General features: G+C 32.4%; 1 protein-coding gene across 1 annotated transcript; it reads right to left on the reverse strand.

Annotated features, from left to right (window-relative positions):
* Nucleotides 1–6,522: 6,522 nt before the first annotated feature.
* On the reverse strand, nucleotides 6,523–19,817 carry LOC127728834 (high-affinity choline transporter 1-like). Its single transcript, XM_052236433.1, has 9 exons — nucleotides 19,751–19,817; nucleotides 14,911–15,093; nucleotides 13,754–13,861; nucleotides 12,373–12,528; nucleotides 11,207–11,355; nucleotides 10,012–10,158; nucleotides 9,700–9,829; nucleotides 7,746–7,963; nucleotides 6,523–7,352 (listed from the first exon to the last, which is right to left on the reverse strand). The coding sequence occupies exons 2-9, from the start codon at nucleotides 15,074–15,076 to the stop codon at nucleotides 6,816–6,818; spliced, it is 1,611 nt and encodes a 536-aa protein (XP_052092393.1). The 5' UTR covers nucleotides 15,077–15,093; nucleotides 19,751–19,817; the 3' UTR covers nucleotides 6,523–6,815.
* Between the last annotated feature and the right edge of the window lie 750 nt (nucleotides 19,818–20,567).

The following is a 20,567-nucleotide window of genomic DNA, read 5'->3' on the forward strand; positions in this document are numbered from 1 at the left end:
TCTAAAATGCACTACAAAGCGTGTGTGTGTGTGTGTGGTGAAACTGTACAGTTTTTTGTAAAACCTTTTGTGCTTTAAAACAACTAAAACTATAAAAACATACATGAAATGAAAACATTTCGATATACATGTTATGTGAATCGTTTTTTCATGTGAACAAGTATTTTCTATGAAGATCTTACGTGGACTATTTTATACGGCATGCAACATTACAAATTGTTAATTCAAACTTGAAAGTTTCTTTGTCAAATGTGCAAGTACAAATAATTGACAGATGGCAAAGACAATGGCACATATCTTTGCACAAAAGGTGCATAATTCAACCAGAATATACTAGTATTCAATGCATAGTCAAAACTTTTCAATCTAACCCAGATTGTCAAAAAACTGTCCCTAGGGACTTGCCAAGGAGTACCGAATGTGTAGTTGACATGGAAAATACGTAAAGTTGCAGCTTTGGACCCCTGATATGTATAGACGGGCTCGGATCCCAGGAAGATATTTAAGTGAGCGATGGCATGGGTCATATCTTTGAAATGAGCTAGGTCTGGCTCAGAACTTAACGTATTTTTCATATCAACCACACGTTCGGTGCCCCTCGACAAGCCCCTACGGCAAAGTTCCGAACCAGACCTAGCTCATTTCAAAGGTGTTGACCGAGGCTATTCACCACTTAAATATTTTTCTGGGATCCAGGTCCGTCTGGATACCACAGTTTTAGTCAATTATTTGTACTGGCAAATTTGACAAGGAAAATTTCACTTTTAGATTACTGATGATAAATTGGTAATGTCGCATGCCGTACAAAATAGTCCATGTAGGAAATTTTAAAGAAAATACTTATAAATAAGATGTGGTATGAGTGCCAATGAGACAACTCTCCATCCAAGTCACAATGTGTAAAAAGTAAACAATTATAAGTCAAAGTACGGCCTTCAACACGGAGCCTTGGCTCACACCGAACATCAAGCTAGAAAGGGCCCCAAAATGACTAGTGTAAAACAATTCAAACAGGAAAACCAACCGTCTAATCTATATAAAAAACGAGAAACGAGAAACACTCATGAACCACACCAACAAACGACAACCACTGAACAACAGGCTTAGGACAGGTGCATACAAATACAGCGCGTTTAAACGTTTTTAACAGGCGCCAACCTTCATCCTAACCTGAAACAGTAGTGTAACATTACAACATAAAAAGACACACTATAAAATATCAATTGAAATGGCTTAACTCGATCAAAAAGACATATAAACAAAAACAAGTAAACATACACTGAACGAATAAGTTTGATCTATGACACAATATAAATACAATATTAATAAAAAAAAAGGAGTAGAACAATGTCAAAAAGACAACTTTAACCTGGGACAAAATGGCGTTAAATAAAGTAACGTACACAGGTAAATTTAAATATAATAATTTTGTTGTTAGGAGTACGGAAACATTTTTTACAAAATAAATAAATTTGTTGTTCACAGTACGAGTTCTGTTCACATTATAAACAGATTCACATTACATGTATATCGAAATGTTTTCATTTCATACATACAGAAATAGCTATTGAAAATGGTTTGAACCGAAATATTGGATATTTTAGGATGCCGAGTGTATGGAAACCCTGTATGTAATTGTTCTGTTGTACATTGCATTTTTTTTTATTCAGTTTAGTAGATATATATATATATAACACGATTCCTCACATTTTACTTAAATCCATTATTAACAATGGTAATTGTACAAAATGTACTTGGAATTTTTATTTTCTATTCCTACATTGTTTCTGTACCTCCTAAACATAAGGAATCAAAAAACGAGAAAAAGAACGGAAACAACGATTTTAAATTGTACAATTTTTTATTAAACAAACAGTGTCCTCCGAAAAAAAGTGGCTGCTAGCATCATTTGTATATAAAACGGATTGTCATCTTTTGAGAATCACGACAAGACGTGAAAATGTCGAATTCCGCGGTCAAAGAAGGTGCTATAATATTCATTTAAAATTTGAGATTTTTGGAACGTTTGAGTCTTATACAGTTTTTTGGATTTTAGACATATCATTAAAATTGGCTACTGGAAAAAAGCGGCTGCCATCTTGATTGGATGCTAAAAGTGGCTGCCAGCATGAGTCTGGTAGTAAATCTCATTAATTTCTGTTTTTATTTTATTATATAAGCTATTTCTTAAGAAAGAACAAGTATGATCAAACCATTGTTTATGATTTTTAGGCATTGTTAGTATCATGTTTCCTATCATAGTTTCTTTGCAAAGATTCAGATCTCAGGTTACATCGAATTTATATTGTTTTTATTTACGAAAGAACAATTAAATATGACGAATGACAAAAAATAAAAACAACATCAATATCATTGCGGATTTGAAAAAAAATAAACCAGAAAACGAATAATGTATACAACGTTTAATCATGTTTGTCTTAAAATGCAAGTACATCTATTACACTTTTAATTACCTTGGTCTCAAATATCCTGGAACATCTCTAAAGCTTTCATTTACCTTTGTCTTTAATATGCAGGTTCGTCAATAAATTTTTAACTTACCTTTGTCTTAAAGATGCAGGTACATATGTAAAACTTTTACTTACCTATTTCTTGTATATGCAGGTATATCTATAAAGCTGTCTAAAATATGCAAAAGATTTACTTCTTACCGGCCATTTATACATACATATCGTCCTTATTTGCAACATCTTGCTCATTACAATTTATCATTGAAATTGTTTCATTAAGACATATTGAATAGAGCACAACTGTTTATTGTGTGCAAAATTAATTACAAATGCCCTTTCTTAAAGCAAGTAATTTAAAAAAAATGAATTTCTTTTTGCAATATGATGTTTTTTTTCCATTTGATTTGATGTTCACGCAAATTAATGATAGGCTATCCTTTAGAAGTTTGATCTGCCTCGAATCAGTATAAACTGGTCTTTTCCTATGTTTCCGTTATTCATTCTATGGTTATATCAACTCTTAAATTCTTCAAGTATTAAAATCGAACTTTCAACAAGTCTTCTCAACAAACATAATTAACTCAATTTATTAATTAATATTTGATACGTTAGTTTCCGTTAAACGTCAATGAGAAGCAACTCGCCAATAAATGTACACTAAGCAAGAGAAACCGCCTCGGTTGTGTTGTGGTAGCTAGTCAAATTAAAAAAGCGTCACAAAAAAAAAGCCTTTCAAGACGTCTCAATTATTTGGACTACGTGGTAGCGTGCTCTTCTCGATTGCGGAAAGTTGGAGTTCGAAACCTGGCCGGGTCAAACCGAGGACTTTAAAATTGATATCTGCTGCTTCTCTGCTTATTACGCGGTATTAAGGGTAAGAGCAAAGACTGGTCGGCTCGAAATCAGAATAATGTGTCCGGGTAGGGTGACATGACTTTTACCTTGTGAACTAGCATGTTAATAGTGTCGGTTTACTACAAAACAGGGCTATATTCATATAGCATTAACATGTTCTCGTCCTGAATATGCATTTATTGGCCACTTGACGTAAAACTGCCATCCACCAATCTTAACAAGAGTCTTTTGAACACCGTCTTCAACGATTGACAAGACCCCGTACAGAATGACAAGTTCTTCATCGCTTCTATATAAATTATCAAATCTGATACTTTATTAAATGCGTAGAACACATCTTTCTTTAATAATTTCACAAACAGAGACATTGAATGCAAAACGCCAGGCTGCTAAACCAATTAAGAGAAGAAAAATAAAAGAAGAATGTGACTGAGGGCAAGAATCTCCACACCCCCTCCCACTTAAGTTAGAGTGCGGAAACGAAAACAATTGTCATTTTCCAAGTTATAAAGGAGCATAACTCTAGAACGGTAAGTGACTCACTTCTCATATCGGACGGACGGAAGGACGGTCAAAGGTAACACTTAATGCCCCCTTCGACTAGCGTCGGGAGCATACAAAACAGACATGAACACCAAAACGGTATACGGACATCTGCAGGATTAAAATTATAGTTATATCATACGTTTTATCTATTACCAGCGTGTCGGTACCTCTTCGGGTACCATCCAATAAAAAAACTATAACGAAATTAAAAATTAAAATATAAATAACACTTTAAACGTAGGATCTGAAATTGAGTAAAACAAGAAATGGAAGAATTTATCTATCACAGAGAAAAACAAGAAAATAATGCGTAGTGTTTTATATAAACTTTTTCTACTGGTTAGCCATATAAACATCCCTGTTATAAGTTGTTGTTTTTCGGGTTCTTTAATGTACACTGAACGTGGTATTTATTCTCAGCTTCTTTTACTCAAGTTGTTATATCAATGATAAGGGGAAACAAACACTTGATAAATTTTATGAGTCCGAAGCTCGTTAAATTTCTTGATTTACCTTCATCAGGAACGTTAAAACCTAAACATTCGAAAGCCAAAAGATGTATAAAAACACAAATACTTCAGGTGCTATATGACCAAAAGGAATTTTAAATGAATCTTAGTTTCCTTATAATAACATTACATGCATGTTTCATTAGCATCCGTAATTTCAATTGGCTGACAACAATCGCGAGGCACGCCAATATCATAATTTAATTTCCATATAGAGTACAACAGCTTGACTGCACATGCAATCCGCGACAATTTTCAAATAATGCACTGAAGAACACACGAAAAGCTTGATATATATATCTTGAGTTTTCATGGTAGTAGCATAAAAATGTAATTATAAGAATTGAATGCTTCTTTTTGTAATTTAATAAAGTTGTAAAAGCGTTGATCATGCGCACATTTTTAACATGAAGCGCTTCCGCACTTCATACAAAATGTGCTTCGGTCAACGCTTTAATTTACACCCAGATAAAATTGTAAAAAGAAGCATTCCTTTTTTTCTTAATTTATCTTCAGAATATTTAAACTGAGAGTTCATCAATGTTCCTTGAAAGGGTTATTTCAATGAGGCTTTACTTATAGTGTATAATAAATCATACAGTAGTTTTGAGTATAGTCTGGGTCAATTTCTTAGTCAGATAAAATGGAGTCGGAAAAAACAATCGAAACATTTTACTAATGAATCAATAATAAATCATTAATAAAATAATCGTAAACAATTTGCATAACTTCTACCCTTCGTCAAATTTTGCGTAAAATTACGATAAATAAAAAAAATCTTGGTTTGTATAATTGTGTGGAGTCCGTAAAACTTTCGAAGATATTAAAACTTCAAGTTTTATGTAACCTTTGAAGATATGTTTTTCCAAAAGTTTCAAAATCTTTTAGTCAACATGCAAGCATAAACAGAAATATGCTTGAAGTTTCCATTTCTCTCGCACTCCGACTTCCTCCACCAATAAAAACTGACCGCCACGAAATAGCACAATAGTGTTTAAAGTGTCGTAAACAACTACTAATCAATCAATCAATCCATTTCTTTCTCTCATTGTAAAAGTCGTAAGATTAACCCGTCATAGGTGACATATTAACGATTAATTATATAAATTTATAAAATTACTTGCAAATTATTTGAGATTTCCCATGCTATTAAACTGTAATCAGTTCATCATTAAATACCGAAAAATACGGAATTATGTCACATTACTTTTGTACTCGTTAAATAATAACCGACTGCAATAATTGACCATTATTTGATCATATTTAAACCGATGTAATTTACTGAAGATAAAACGTCTGTGTAAGCATGGTAATTTCGTACGTGCGATAATTCGTTGACAATGATAAGTGATCTGACATGTGGAATGAACGTAATTACCGCCATCATTGTATACATACAGTATGTATTTGTTGATTACTGTACCCCTATTTTTGACATTTTTACCAATTATGTCTGTTTGTTTTGTTCACACATTGTTGTCAATGTAATGGAATTTTATGCGACTGTCATACAAGTGAGAGGTTTAATCCACCATTTTCTACATAAGGAAATGCCTTTACCGAGTCAGGAATGGTTGTTTTCCATTCGTTTGATGTGTTTGAGCTTTTGATTTTGCCATTTGATAAGGGACTTTCCGTTTTGAACTATCCTTGGAGTTCGGTATTTTTGTTATTTTACTTTTATTTTTGTATATTATAACGTTGGTCAATTATTCGTACACGTGATACAAGTGTTGAAAAAAACGTTATTTTGCTAACCAATCCCTATTTCTAATAACCTAGGTGCTACTTTTCACCTTCAGGCATAAATATGTTAAAAATAACTACAGAGAATATATGGTTTAAACGCTTAACAGCATACCGATGTTCACGCTCACTATACATAACATATTTCTATTGGTTTTGTGTGGTTTGGTTGCTGATTCATTTACGTATAACTTTAATCTCGTTTTGTTCAAGATTATGATAAATAAATGGATGAATATTTATTTATTTATTTACTTGCAAAACACTGCAGTTTTCTCTTATATGTTGTGAGGTTAGAACGTTGCTGCGATAACCATCACATAGGGGTGGATGTGACAAAATTAGGTTTCCGACCTGACTTTTCAAAACTTTACAATTTCTTCTATTTTATTATATATTTATATATGTACATGCATATATAATGTAGATAATATACCCGAGAATATAAATATATTGTCAAAATTAGAATGGTTCTCTATTCTTCAGCTGTTGTAACTGTGGTACTTTTGTATTGTATTGCTCTCTATCCTGTAGAAAATATTATGGTGAATAGAAGAACAACGTTGTCATATTTTAAAAAAAAATATCTGATAGAAATATTTGGACCGTGTAACTGTGAACGTTTGATTATGAAATCCACGCCCTCTTTATAACAGGCTTATTTTGATTTTATGTGAATATTTAGACACTAAGTCTTAAACAATGCCTCAGATTCTTCCTGTTTTTCATCGGGAAACTCATCTGATTTTAATTCAACTGCATTGCTTTGAGATTCGTCTTTTTCTTCAATCTTTTCTTGAAAGCATTTAAAGATATCAAATTTCTTATCAATCTTGTTATTTGTGAAAACGTAATCTGTTAGAAGAGAAACTGCTATAATTGTTATTACACAACACAACATTGCAAATGTTTTATGTGGAAATAGCTGTCCATCTACGGGATCATACCAAGGATATTTGATGATTGCTGGGAATGATAAAATCGGTTCCCCGCCAAGTATGCGTAGGATCAGACCAACAACGAATCCTACAAGTGAACCATAACCGTTTGCCTTTTCAAACCATAATGCACATGTTAACTCCGGCATTTGGATCACATACATAATGTCCACACATAAAATAAACAAACCATACACACTTTTAACGACAATAGCGATCACCGTTCCCAAAATTCCTGTCAATAAAATACTGACTCTCAGGACCCAAGTTAATTCCCGCTGGGATGCCTAAAAAGAGAATTATAGAAAAAAATGTTCTGAACAATATAGATTTGTGAAATAAACAACAGGCATACTGACAATTGTGCTGCTTTAAAAAGAAGTCTCACGTGATACACAATGTATTCGATTGTCATGTGTTATTATTTTAGTTCCAGTCTAGTCTAAACACTTGGTATTAGTTAATCTGGAACAATAGTTTTATGTTTACTGTGGTTCCTGTAGCTCAGATTTCAGTTTTTGGTGTAATGTTTGGAGCATATTGGTTGTCTATTGCGTCTTTTTGTTACCCCTTTGATCATGGTTTTGTCTGTCTATCTTTGACCTATACTATTTTATTAACCACTCTTGGTATCTTTTTATTTATTTGTATAAAAACGAAATAATGTTCTGCCAACATACCTTTGGTCGGAAACAGTTTTTATATAAATTATGGCTGATGACAGATCCAGTTGCAAGAACAATAGAATCTGCGGACGACATGACAGCAGCACTAATAGCCCCTAATCCAAAGACTGATACTACCATCGGACAAAGATAGGCTAGCACCATAGGTAACACATAACTCCATTCTTCTGTTGACAATACTGGGTTTCCATTGTACATAGTTTGATTCCAGTCTATAATGTAAAAATATTGTATTCGTAATGGGTTTTACAGTGAAAAGTTGTATTAGAAATGACAATTGACTATCTCCTGACATATAATGAACAATTCTATACAACACCAACTTTTCATTTCTACAAAAACACAAAGTATATGGTATGATTTAACAATGTGATGTTAAAACATTAACATTGTACTGTAAAAAGGAACGGTAACATTAGAAACAAACAAATCTCCTCGTAAGTTATTACGAAAAAGGGAATGATGTCACCTCCTGTTATATTCGTTACAAATAGAACACACCTGCGACATCGCGAGTCCGTGACTGAATTAAAGTACCTACGCCTACTCTCTAATGGATTTTACTAACCCTCTATGGATCCGTAGGGGTCAGTAATGAACCGTATAACGAATTTATCGTACACTGGACTTTTCCTGCTAAATTATTTATAAAAATAAGCAACGAAATACAAAACAAAAATAATCCATGACGTCACTTTAAATAGTAAATGTGATGTCATGAACCCCATATGAAATCTACTGACCCCATACGGATCCATAGGAGGTCACCATGTGCCGGCGTTAAACCATTCATAACGTCATAATTTATCCGAGGTGATATGAAGACACTTGGCATTTGTATGGGAACCAACTATGTTCCTTTTTTCACCGACATTCTTTCTTACGTATGGCATCACACATGGTGTTCTCAAGAACTATAAACAGAAGCTTGTATTATCCTTTATCTTCTTCTTCCGCTAAACATATGATGATGTCCTTTCACTGAATATCTTTTTTGTGACTACTGTGATTGCATTTATCCCATGGAACTTGAAATACACGATACAATAGATACTGTTAGGTCTGCTTTCATATTTTGACCTGCATCTAAGTATAACTAAACATATAGCGATACACGAGATGATTGCAAGCATATTATTATTATGTCGATACGACAATACAGGGATTGCGTTTCCTACATGTATCATGATTTTCTTCGATAGATGATTTCTGCTTACAAGGAATCTAATGTGTTTTTGAATGGTTATCGAATTATTAATCTTCTTTCGAAGGAAAAGTTTGAATTTCACGATTTGAAGACGGTGAAATCCAAGACATACATTTGTATGTATTCAAATACAATGTAGTTTAAGTACATAATATCAGATTCTGCAAAATTACAATTTTGGGAAATTCTCTCAAGTATTGCAATGCTTCTCGGAATTTGAGCACACTTCAATGGCGCGTCCTAAAAACATTAATTTACACGAATATTGTAAAATCATACTAAAAAATATGACTTAAAATAAAAATATTCCTTAAAATGCCCAAACCGTCTGAACAAACGAACAAACTTGATCCGCAGATACGTGCTACGTGTTTACAAGTAAATAAAAAAAATCAACTAGATAAATGCAGTTACAGCAAGAAAGGACATATAACTGTAGTATTTAATGAAACTCCTGATTTCAAGGGCTGATTTCCTTCGAAGAAATTGATTCGTAATAAATGCAAAAATAGATGTATAGCAAGCCGATATTTACAACATACCAAAATCAGCACAGTGTGTGCATGAACAGTAAATAACTTCGGTCAACAGTTTTATTTGGAAAGACAGCATCGCGGACAAAGGTACAACTTATACATAGCTTGATACGTGGCTTTTTACTTTTTTATGTCAAAAAATCTTCTCTCTTTTTATTGTCATTAAACTTTCAAACCCTAGAGTACAAAATATACAGAAACAAACCTGTAGCGGCTCCAATAACACCTGCAATAGCTGGCGGTACACCCATAAATAAAGCCAAGAACGAGCTGACTAACACGGAATCTCTTGCCATTCTAGTAGTTCTACATGCAAGTACACGCTGATAGAATGCCTATAATATCGGAATATAATAAAGAAGGCATGTTACATTTATTCTATAAAGGTTTATTATATGTAAGTCATGTTTATGTAAAAATCTAACATGATAAAAATTTCTTTAATTTTGCCCTTCCTATTGCAAAATTTATCTGTTTATGTATATCACATATACATGTTTTTCTTATTTATTTTTACCTGCCAGGTGAAACATCCGCCAATGGTTATTAACCACATATCTATATAAACACCTATAAACTTTGGTTCCAAAGTTCCTTTCCAGTTGTCCTTTATTCTGCTCATATCAACAGCAGGGTTTGTCCAAGCAAATGGTATTATTAAAATCTGGAATATTATATAAAGTAAATGTATTACTTACATATATTGAAACATTTCTTGCATTCCGATCCTTCAATTTAGATCAAAGTCACGTGACGATTGCCACAAACATTTTCTAATGTAGCTCCTTTTTTTTTAATTTTAGAAATTATAAAGAAAATAAGGTTTAATCTCCCTCAGGCAAATTTATCCATAGATAGATCTGGCTATTCTTTTTATGTCCCTTTTGGCCATAGAGCTCTTTACGTGTTCAGGTTCTTATACACTCTTGGCTTTCAAATGTCTGGGTTTCAGCGTTCCTGATGAAGGTAAATCAAGAAAAGCGCTAAGAACTCCTCATTTTGTATTTGAATGAATTAGGACAAAACTTTTTGACTTGATAATATTTGTTCATTTAGGTAAGTATATGGATTAAAGGAGATGTGATGCATAGGTTAAAGAGACAGCACCAAATTTATGATAAACAGGTCGTTTTTTCTTCGCCTGTTGATTATGTTTTGTTTCCCTGGTGCATAGTGCTATTTATTATTTTTGGGGTTCGTATTTCGGTGGCAGTTAGTCATGCACCATTTTCAGAAGCGACATAAATTTGAATAATAAGAATTGTGATCTCTAGCTAGCTTTATAAGAACGAAAGCTGAAATTCGCTAAATTCAACAATGTAGGTATAAACGACAATTGGACAGCAAACAATAATATATTACTATAAACCAAAGAATACTCGCGGTTACTGAAACTCAAGGTATTTTGTTTGGTTATAATAAAAAAAAAGGCGAAGTCCATAAAAACTGATAAAATCAAACGTTAGACTTTATCAACCAACTGAACGAACGGACAACAACTCATATTTCTGACTTGGTACATGCATTTTCCGAAGAAAGTGGTGGGTTAAACCTAGTTTTATAGCTAGCTAAACCTTTCCACCTACAAATATGAAGTACGACAAAATTACGAAAATGTAGGTGATGTTAGCTTTTCAGGAATAAGTATATATTAAAAATATCTTTTATAGGCCATACTCAATGTATAAACGTTTTTAAAATAAGCAACATACCAGTCCAAGAGATATAAGAAAAAGTTGAGCTACATCTGTATATGCAACAGAATACAATCCTCCAAAAAAGGTATAAAACACTGCCACACAAGCTGACACAACAACAGCCGTCGACATATTTATACCAAGTATTATATGTAAAGTCGAACCTGTATAAAACAATCATCTAAATTTTCAAAACTCTACACCAAGTATATATGTATAAAAATTGTTGTTATTATCCAACGCAATCATAGGTTTGAACGTTGTTTTCAATTTAGACTTGTTTATATATATATATATACATTAATTGTCGAAATCCGGATATGGTGTACAAATTTTTGCACCTCATGTTTGCGGTATACCATCTTTTCCGCAAGTTTTTTGTTTTCTGTTTGGTATTAAATTAATGATTAAGATCCATTTTGTTACATCTGGTGATCCGTTTATTTGGCAATCGCAATGGCAGTCAGCAGGGTTTAAGAACATCCGTTGTTCGACCTGCTAGTCAAATGCGTTTTGCTAAAATATACTTTTTCACTTGTTTGGTCTTTTGGAAAATGTTGTTTGTGCTGTATTTAGACCCCTCTACCAAGAAATTTTTTTTGCATGCACACGTCTGATAATTGCGGTTATAATCCAACGCAATCATAGATTTGAACGTTGTTATATATATATGTAAAGTCGTATCTGTCAATATAATGTAAAAAAGCAGCGATATCCCCATTCGCAACCGAAACAACTTCATTTAAGCAAAACAAGAAATAGTTAAGACTAAGTCAGAAAAACATTTTTAGGCAGTTATTTTTTTTAACAAGTGGTCTGAAACTGATTATTTGAAAAGCAACAGACAGTTTGATAGGAAACATTTTTTGAATATATACGTGTTATCAGCGTCCGTTTGTAACTCTGGTGTATGTCTTAATTATGGAGGGGGATATGTGTTCTATCTCTAACGGGCCACACAATGAGTGGCCTTCTTCGGGTACAAACAAAATTAAAAAGATTGGGAAGTCAAAAACAAAGCTGTTATCCTAATTTAAAAAAAAATATTTTCAGTTTATTTCAAAACTTTATTTTTTCACAAGGAACATGTAAATAGAAAAATTCAATTTTATTATAATTATACGACATTCCGATGATACATGTAACACTTAAGGATTATATCTATTATGTAAGTAATATACCTAAAGCAGAGAGTATCGCAGATTCCCAAAATACATCAGCCAATAATTCGTTAATAAAAAGTAGTCCACCGATTCTCTTTCCATATTTTTCTTGCAATAAGTCGAATATTGTTGTATACTTCTTCTCTCTTGCTTTTGGGGCATAAAACAAGGCCGCTTAAAACAGGAAAAAATCAAGATTTAAGGCGATAATGAAATGTCATAAGAGTATTGTTAGTTTTTCGACTTTAAAAACTCGAGATAAGAATATGATTATTACATGTAGTTCTGAGAAATGCCAAGTTTCACATTATACCATCTTTGTCTTTCGTCTTCATTCTTTCTACGTTCGAGCATTTTTAAAAATCTTGTGTTACCCTTTTTAAAAAAATATGTATCAAATGATATATGTGAGGGTTTTCATCTTAGAGTTGAATGTTAGTAGTAAGACTATATTAACATTTACTAAATTTATAAAGTTCATTACATTTGTTGTATGCTATTTTCCTTTTCTAGGACTGGGTCGATACCGGTGCTGGTGGATTGCTAGTCGCCGAAGATATTAACAGTTCAGTAGCTAATGTTTTCGCTATGGCATAATTTATAATTACAGTAACGGTACCAATTATAATACAACCGTTTTAATATCTCCGTTGTCATTAAGAAATTACTAGTATTAAAAAACTAAGGATCACCTCTCTTAGACAAATTTGATCTTATGTGGATTTTGCTATTCTTTTGGTAACCGTTTGGTCATATCATTCTTCAGGAATTCAAGTATTTAAACATCATTGGCTTTCAAACGTTTGTGTTTGAGATTTCCTCATGAAAGTAAATCCAGAAAAGCGCTTCGGACTCACCAAGTGGTTTTTTTGCCCATTGTTTTAAGCAAGGAATACGTCATTGAGCAATAATTCAAATTTCAAGATGAAATTTTGTATGCATTCAAAACTCGAAGAACTGCATCTGAATATCTAGATATGAAGTAGAATTCATTATCCATGCTGAAATATTATCTACCTTAGTTTTAAAAATATATCTGTAAATGTATTATATATATCACACAACGTCAAAAATGTGCATTGGTTTTCACTATAAATTTCTCGAAAACCTGTCCTAAGATATTTGTACGTTTCTGTTTTTATGATAGGAAATTATATGGGCTTAAGTGGTTTTTTTCTCTCAGCAGAAATCATGCAGAATAAAAACACATCAAAAGCATACGTGACAACGTGATGCTGCATATGGTAGGTTTTCGTGATTTTCTACATCACAGAAACTTAAATAATTTAGACAGTAAAACCTCTCCAAATAATTCTAATATACATGCTGTAATAAACATGGAAATGTTCATAGCAAATAACAAACACATATATCATTTTAAAAGACTATTACCAATTACCAATTATGATTCCTATGTTAAAGCCAACAGGTGCAAAACACCAAACTAACCCGTCTCGACCCATAACTTCCGCTGTTCCGTTAATGTAAGCACCTCCAACCATTGTTGCTGTCAATGAATTAGTAATTTTTTTTAATAAATAAGTAATAATTATCTACAGACATATGATAAGAAAAGTTTAACATGATATTTTTTTGCCTAAAATCGTGATAGTTTTATCATAGTATGACGATTTTCGTGAAGAACTCTGATATCAAAAGTTTAGAACGTGAAATAGTGTTTTGAAATTACTCTAATCATTCAAAATATACACAAAAACGCATTTTTTTATCATTATCATATGAAACAGGTATTGTTTTTGCAGAAATATAAAAAATAGGAGATGTGGTATGATTTTCAATGAGACAACCATCCACCAAAGGTCAAATGAAGTGGATGTAAGCAATTATAGGCAACCGTACGTACGGCTTCAACAATGAGAAAAACGCACACCGTATAGTCGGCTATAAAAGGCTCCTGACTTGGGACAGGCACACAAAGAATGTCGCGGGGTTGAACATGTTTGTGAGCGCTCAACCCTCCCCTAATCTTGGACAGTGGTGTTAGAGCACAACATAAGAACAAACTATAAAAATTATTTGAAAAAGGCTTAACTCAGCAGATCGATACAAAGTAGAAAAACATCTAACAAAAACACAGACCGGCTGTGGCAGGATATTTATACATCCCCATGCAACAACAACAAAAAAGATACAAAGTACAGATCTAAGAGAAATCGCAGTTACTGAAATCTATATAGTTCAAAGCCAAAAACAAATAATAAAAAGATCATCAACCCATTCAACAAACACTTACAACTTTCTAAAAATTGAAAATATTTTGTGAAACTTAAAGGTTCATAATCAGCGACGTCGGCAGTCATGTAGTGTATGATACAGACATTATTTTTGTCGTTTAAGGAAGCCTAGTATGTTTAATTCATTCCCATTTTTTTTTAAATTGCAAAGAATGTATCAGTTTAATAACATACGATAATAATGATTCTCAATTTGGTTTCAAATGTTTTGCTTCATGTTTATAAACATTACTAGAGATAAAAGATATGCTGATGATTAAAAATGCACAAACAGAAAAATAATTTGAAAACTTTATGTCACCTGTATTCGTCATGACCGCAACAAAGAACCCTAGATTTCTTCCAGCGACTAACATCTCATCGGAATCGCCATTCTTGTTCTTCTTTCTGCCAGCGATTATTCCAATAACAAGAATGAGAAGGTAGAAGACAATGATACCTATTAGTCCGGGTATATGTATTGCCATTGTCGTTCTGTATTGGACTGAAACAAAGGTATGCCCATTACCTAACAAAATAGCACATCTTTACAAAATGACAATCAATGGTATACAATAAGTCAAATGTTAAAAGATGAAGAAATTATGTCATTACTGTATTCGTGTGAACTACTTTTAAAACAATTACATATTTTGAAGCATTAAATGTTTTGACCTATTCAGCAGTAATGAGGACTCTGACATCTACTGCCATCTACTGCACAATTTACCCACAAGAAGTTTTCACACGAAGCTTTAATAATTTTATTGTATTGCCTTACATAGTTATTGTATTCAACAAAATAAACTGAACTTTTTATTTGCATTTTAATATACCTACCATGATTGATCTTGGATATATAATTATTATATACCTACCATGATTGGATATGAATATATAATTATTATATTTTATTTGACGAAAGTAAAGCAATATCGCAGGAAATTTATCACAATTTTGGTCAAAAATAAATAAATAAGTGTTCTTTATTTCAAGAGGATAATTCCATTAGTTAAAACTAATCTTCCTGAGAGTCCTCAAAATAATAATAAAATATACATAAAATACGTACAATATTATAATGATATATACACAATATACAATTTTATATAAAGCATATTAATCTGCCTTCTTCATGAAAAAATTGTAATATTTTGCTTTAAAAGATACAAGTGTATTACTCATCTTTATTTCATTTGGTAAACTGTTCCATATTTGAGAACCAGAATATATAAAAGTTAATTAAAATCATGAATTGATAAATGAATGTTTTTTGTATTTTGTATACTGTTGTTTGTATTTTGGTCCTTTTTCGTTTTTTGTCATGGCGTTGTCATTTTTTTTTCGATTTACGAGTGGATGTTCCTTTTATTAATAAATGATGTTCATTAATGATTGGCCAAGAAGCCTGTTTCGCTCCTTTTGGCATTTTTGCATAAAATAGAAACAATGCAATAAGAGTTTTTGTGATGAATGGAAAATGTGTAGGCCAAAATCTTGTCTTGCTATCATTTTTGCTGTAAGTTTTTGTCTATCCATTAAAATTTTAAAGGAAAAAAAATCATAATTTAAGGACAATAACTCCTATAAAGAATCGACTGGCAATTTCTACCCTGATGACTTATTTGTAGAATTTGCTGATAAGTTTTTGCAATTATGAGTCTCTCTCTATATCATATAATTTCCACAAAAACACAAAAAGGGTGACCTTGTTGACTTATTTGTAGATCTCCCTTCCTTATAACTTTTGTTTTTTATAGTTTATCTTTATCTGATATTGTTTTTTTTTCATATAGAACGTAATTCTAAGGCCATAACTCTTATAATGTTCGATTTATTTCTAGATCTTATTTTTCTTATCTTTTTTGCCATGAACAGTTTCACTCTATGTTCTATATATAGTTTAGGCAAAATGCAGAAGAAATTGATGAAAATTGTCATTTAACGACAAGAAATCAAAAACTAACCTAGTCTAGATTTTCTCTACCTATTACAGTTTTCAAGATATTAAACAATACTTGCATGTTTTACTCCTTTTTTATATTTTTAGATTGGCGGCCATCGGGTGGAATCATTGAACACATTTGTAAAACTAGATACACCAATGATGATTGAGGCCAAGTTTCTATGTTGTGTTTTGTATACCTTTCCTTGTCTTTTGGTCTTTTTTCGTTTTTTGCCATGGCGTTGTCAGTTTGTTTTCGATGTATGAGTTTGGATGTTCCTTTGGTATCTTTCGCCCTCTCTTTTGTTTCCATATTGACAAGGTTTCATCCTTATATAACATGTATACTTTTGAGGACAAATTGTGCTTGCATGAAACCTTAGTCATAATGCTATTCAGGGGAAAATTAAATAACAAGCAATCACAATTATTTTTATCTCTATATAAAGTTCCTTTTTAAATGGCAGCATTCATGTACCACTATTTGGTACATTGTAACCTATATGGAATGGATGTGTTTGTTTGTTGATAAATTCAAATTGAAACCTTATATGCTATAGTTTCTGTGTACATATAAACTAGACTCCGGTATTACTATACAATTAAAGACTTCATGGTGGCCGAGTAGTTATAAATTATGGATATGTCACAGGGTTACATTTATGAGATCATATTGCGTTTAAAAGATTTAACAAAAAGAACAGATACTGGTTTGTTTTCAAAGTGTTTTACCCCAAAGCTATTTTCCATTGAAAATATGTACCTTGCTTTATAGCTCTGCAGGGTTCATTCTAAAATGTATTACTTTTTATCTTATCTAATATTTTTTTTTTCACTGAGGTACATTCTATTATCCAAAACAGGACAGATATATGATAGTGTTTGATGTCTGCCCTTTCAGTGATATGTCAAACAAAGATGCTTCCTAGCTTATCAGCATGTATAATATGATATTCCTATATAATTGATTAATGTACGCTTTACTCTGACAACTGAGTACCTTCATAGTTCGGAGTGAAATATGATTATAAATCTTAGTTTACACGTCTATCAATTCTGGAAATAATGTTTAATTCTTATAATTTCAAATGTATCTCTTCGTTCACTAATTTTAGTTTGAAGTGATTGCTTACATGCATCTTGTCGAAAATAGAGAATGCATATTAACTAATTATAGATCATTATTGTAAAATGCGAGAACATGTCTCTATCCCTGCTTTTTAAAAAACACAAATTGTTTCAATGTAAATTAACATGAATGTGGTGATGATTTTTTTTTGTGTTGTTGGGTTGTTGTTTCATTGAAATATATACCCGTCATCTCTCTTTGCGTTAGAGTTCTTGAGTTGAAACATGCATACCACATCTTCTTATCTTTATATAAACTCAAATACCGGATATTAATACAACAAAAGAAATTCAAAATTAATGTTTGTGAGCATATAAGATTGTAATTAATAATTTAGTTTATCATTAAAGTAAAATTTCAATGATAGAAAGCAAGTTTTGACAAAACAGATTATTTCAAATTTCTAATTGGGGACTTTCCATTTCTATGTTGAAAAATTCCATAAACATCTGCATATGGATTAAATATCTCCCATTTGATACGATATTGCAGAGCTTGTGTTTCCTATCATGGTATCCTTGATAGGGTGTTGCTGCTAACAAAGAAGCTATTGAACCAAGGTTTCTTAATGATAAAGTTAAAGATAGATAGTTTTTTACGGTCGCCATCATGATTTGATTGACCTTAATATAGATCTGTTTAAATGACAACATGGATATATTTTACGTTGAAAACAGAAGGAAAAAAAAAACAGAAAAATCAATACATTGAAAGATGACTAGCAAATACTAAACAACTTCAGGAACCTCGTCAGTTAATGTCTTATGACATGATTTGCCAGCTATCTCACGTCAGGTCCCTCGTCAGTAGTTGTCTTATGACATAATTTGCCAGTTATCTCACGTCAGGAACATCGTCATTAGTTGTTGTCTTAAGACATAATTTACCAGCTATCTCACGTCAGGTCCCTCGTCATTAGTTGTCTAATGACATGATTTGCCCGCTATCTCACGTCAGGAACATCGTCAGGAAATGTCTTATGTCATGATTTGTCAGCTATCTCACGTCAGGTCCTTCGTCAGTAGTTGTCTTATGACAAGATTTGCCAGCTATCTCACGTCAGGTCCCTCGTCAGCAGTTGTCTTATGACATGATTTGCCAGCTATCTCACGTCAGGTCCCTCGTCAGTAGTTGTCTAATGACATGATTTACCAGCTATCTCACGCCAGGAACATCGTCAGGAAATGTCTTATGTCATGATTTGTCAGCTATCTCACGTCAGGAACCTCGTCATTAGTTGTCTTATGTCACATCTTAATGATTTTTGTTTTGCATTTTAGAGAATTTGATGTTGCTGATAGATCTTTGATCTCCTTTTTAATTAAAATCCCTTCTTGGTAGACTAGAGACGACTTACATCTTCACATATTGTATAGACAACTGTCTAATTTAAAAGATTGTGTGGACATCTAGTCTAAGAGGTCATTTGGCTATTTGTGTCGTTTCTTGTTGTCGCATTGATGTATACCACCTTCTTTTATTACTTTTTAATGACACTCCACTTATTCATGGTTTTATTGATAACATTTAAACATTTACTACATAAAATTATAAAAGATATAGGTCTATACTGTAGAAATTAATTCTCAAAACAGTAGAATGTATACTATCATCGAAGTCTGTACAAGATGTGTGTCTTTTGGAATTTTAATGATTGTTGAAAGATGATACATAAGTGGTCGTGAGAAAACAAGACTGTTACGACGACCCCGTTGTAGCGTGCTCACCTCGAATGCGAGAGGTCGCACGTGGGTTTGATCACCAGTTATGTCAAGCTAAAAAAAAAAAAGAAGCGGCAAATACCAAGGCGACATTCAAAACACTTAAGTCGGGAGAAACTGATAGAGCAAAACGAACCCCTTCAAATACTGGATGTGATCTAAAGAATTGAAAAAAATATTTGCTACTCATTCGCTTACCACGCGGCATTTAGGAGTAAGAGAAAAGAAAAGACGGCTCGGAGAGTATGAATGTTATATTTGCCACTAGACGTTGAACACTTTACCACAATCATCATAAAATCAATGATATTTTGCAAATGTTTGCAAACCACAATAAATATTTCACATGAAGTAGGTAAGAACCTACCTTCTTTGTAAATACTAAATCCAATGACGTTTGAATGAAAAGTTTTAAAAGTTTCACCTGGATAAACAATACGATATATAAATAAGGAGATACGTTATAAACATTTTATAACTTTTCAGTATAATCTCATATTACTCGTCAAACAACCCTTGAAGTTGATGCATTGGGGTATAATGTTTAAAGGTTATGAATAAATTAGATATCAGGTGAACAACAATCTGTAAATGAGGTCACGAGAGAAGGTACTAGGGTAACATCATGGTGTCTCTTTAACGTTATATATAGTTGTTAAGAAAACCCATTTAAGCAATGCATACATTTTGTCTGGAAACTCAATATTTGTAATAAAATCTCTTTCTGTAATAAACACTCTTTTACAATACACATACCGTACGCTGTGTTTGTGTATTACACTTCACGTCAATGTTGTCAATGCTATCTGTAACACAAACGCTACATGTATGTAATAATTATTACAAATATTTAGTATGCTATACTAAAAATCTATGAATTTGACTTACCAATGATACTGACGCACAAGAACGTCAACAGAGGCAAAAAGTCTCAAATACTAAAATAAAACCTGTATTAATGCTTCGTTTGAGTGTACAGGCAATAAGAAAAGAATGTCACCTTTTAGTGAAAGCGGGACAATAATGAACACATATATAAAGCCCATGTTTTCTTATGTACATTGCATGCATTTACAGGAATGAAAAAAATGCCATAACTTGTTGGTCGCCATAATCTCTCGAAATCCTCTCATTTAGACGAGATAGCAAAACCAAATTACATTCACTTCAGGCAAAACATGTTG

This window comes from Mytilus californianus, unplaced genomic scaffold (assembly GCF_021869535.1).
Source record: "Mytilus californianus isolate M0D057914Y unplaced genomic scaffold, xbMytCali1.0.p SCAF_2, whole genome shotgun sequence".
NCBI lineage: Eukaryota > Metazoa > Mollusca > Bivalvia > Mytilida > Mytilidae > Mytilus > Mytilus californianus.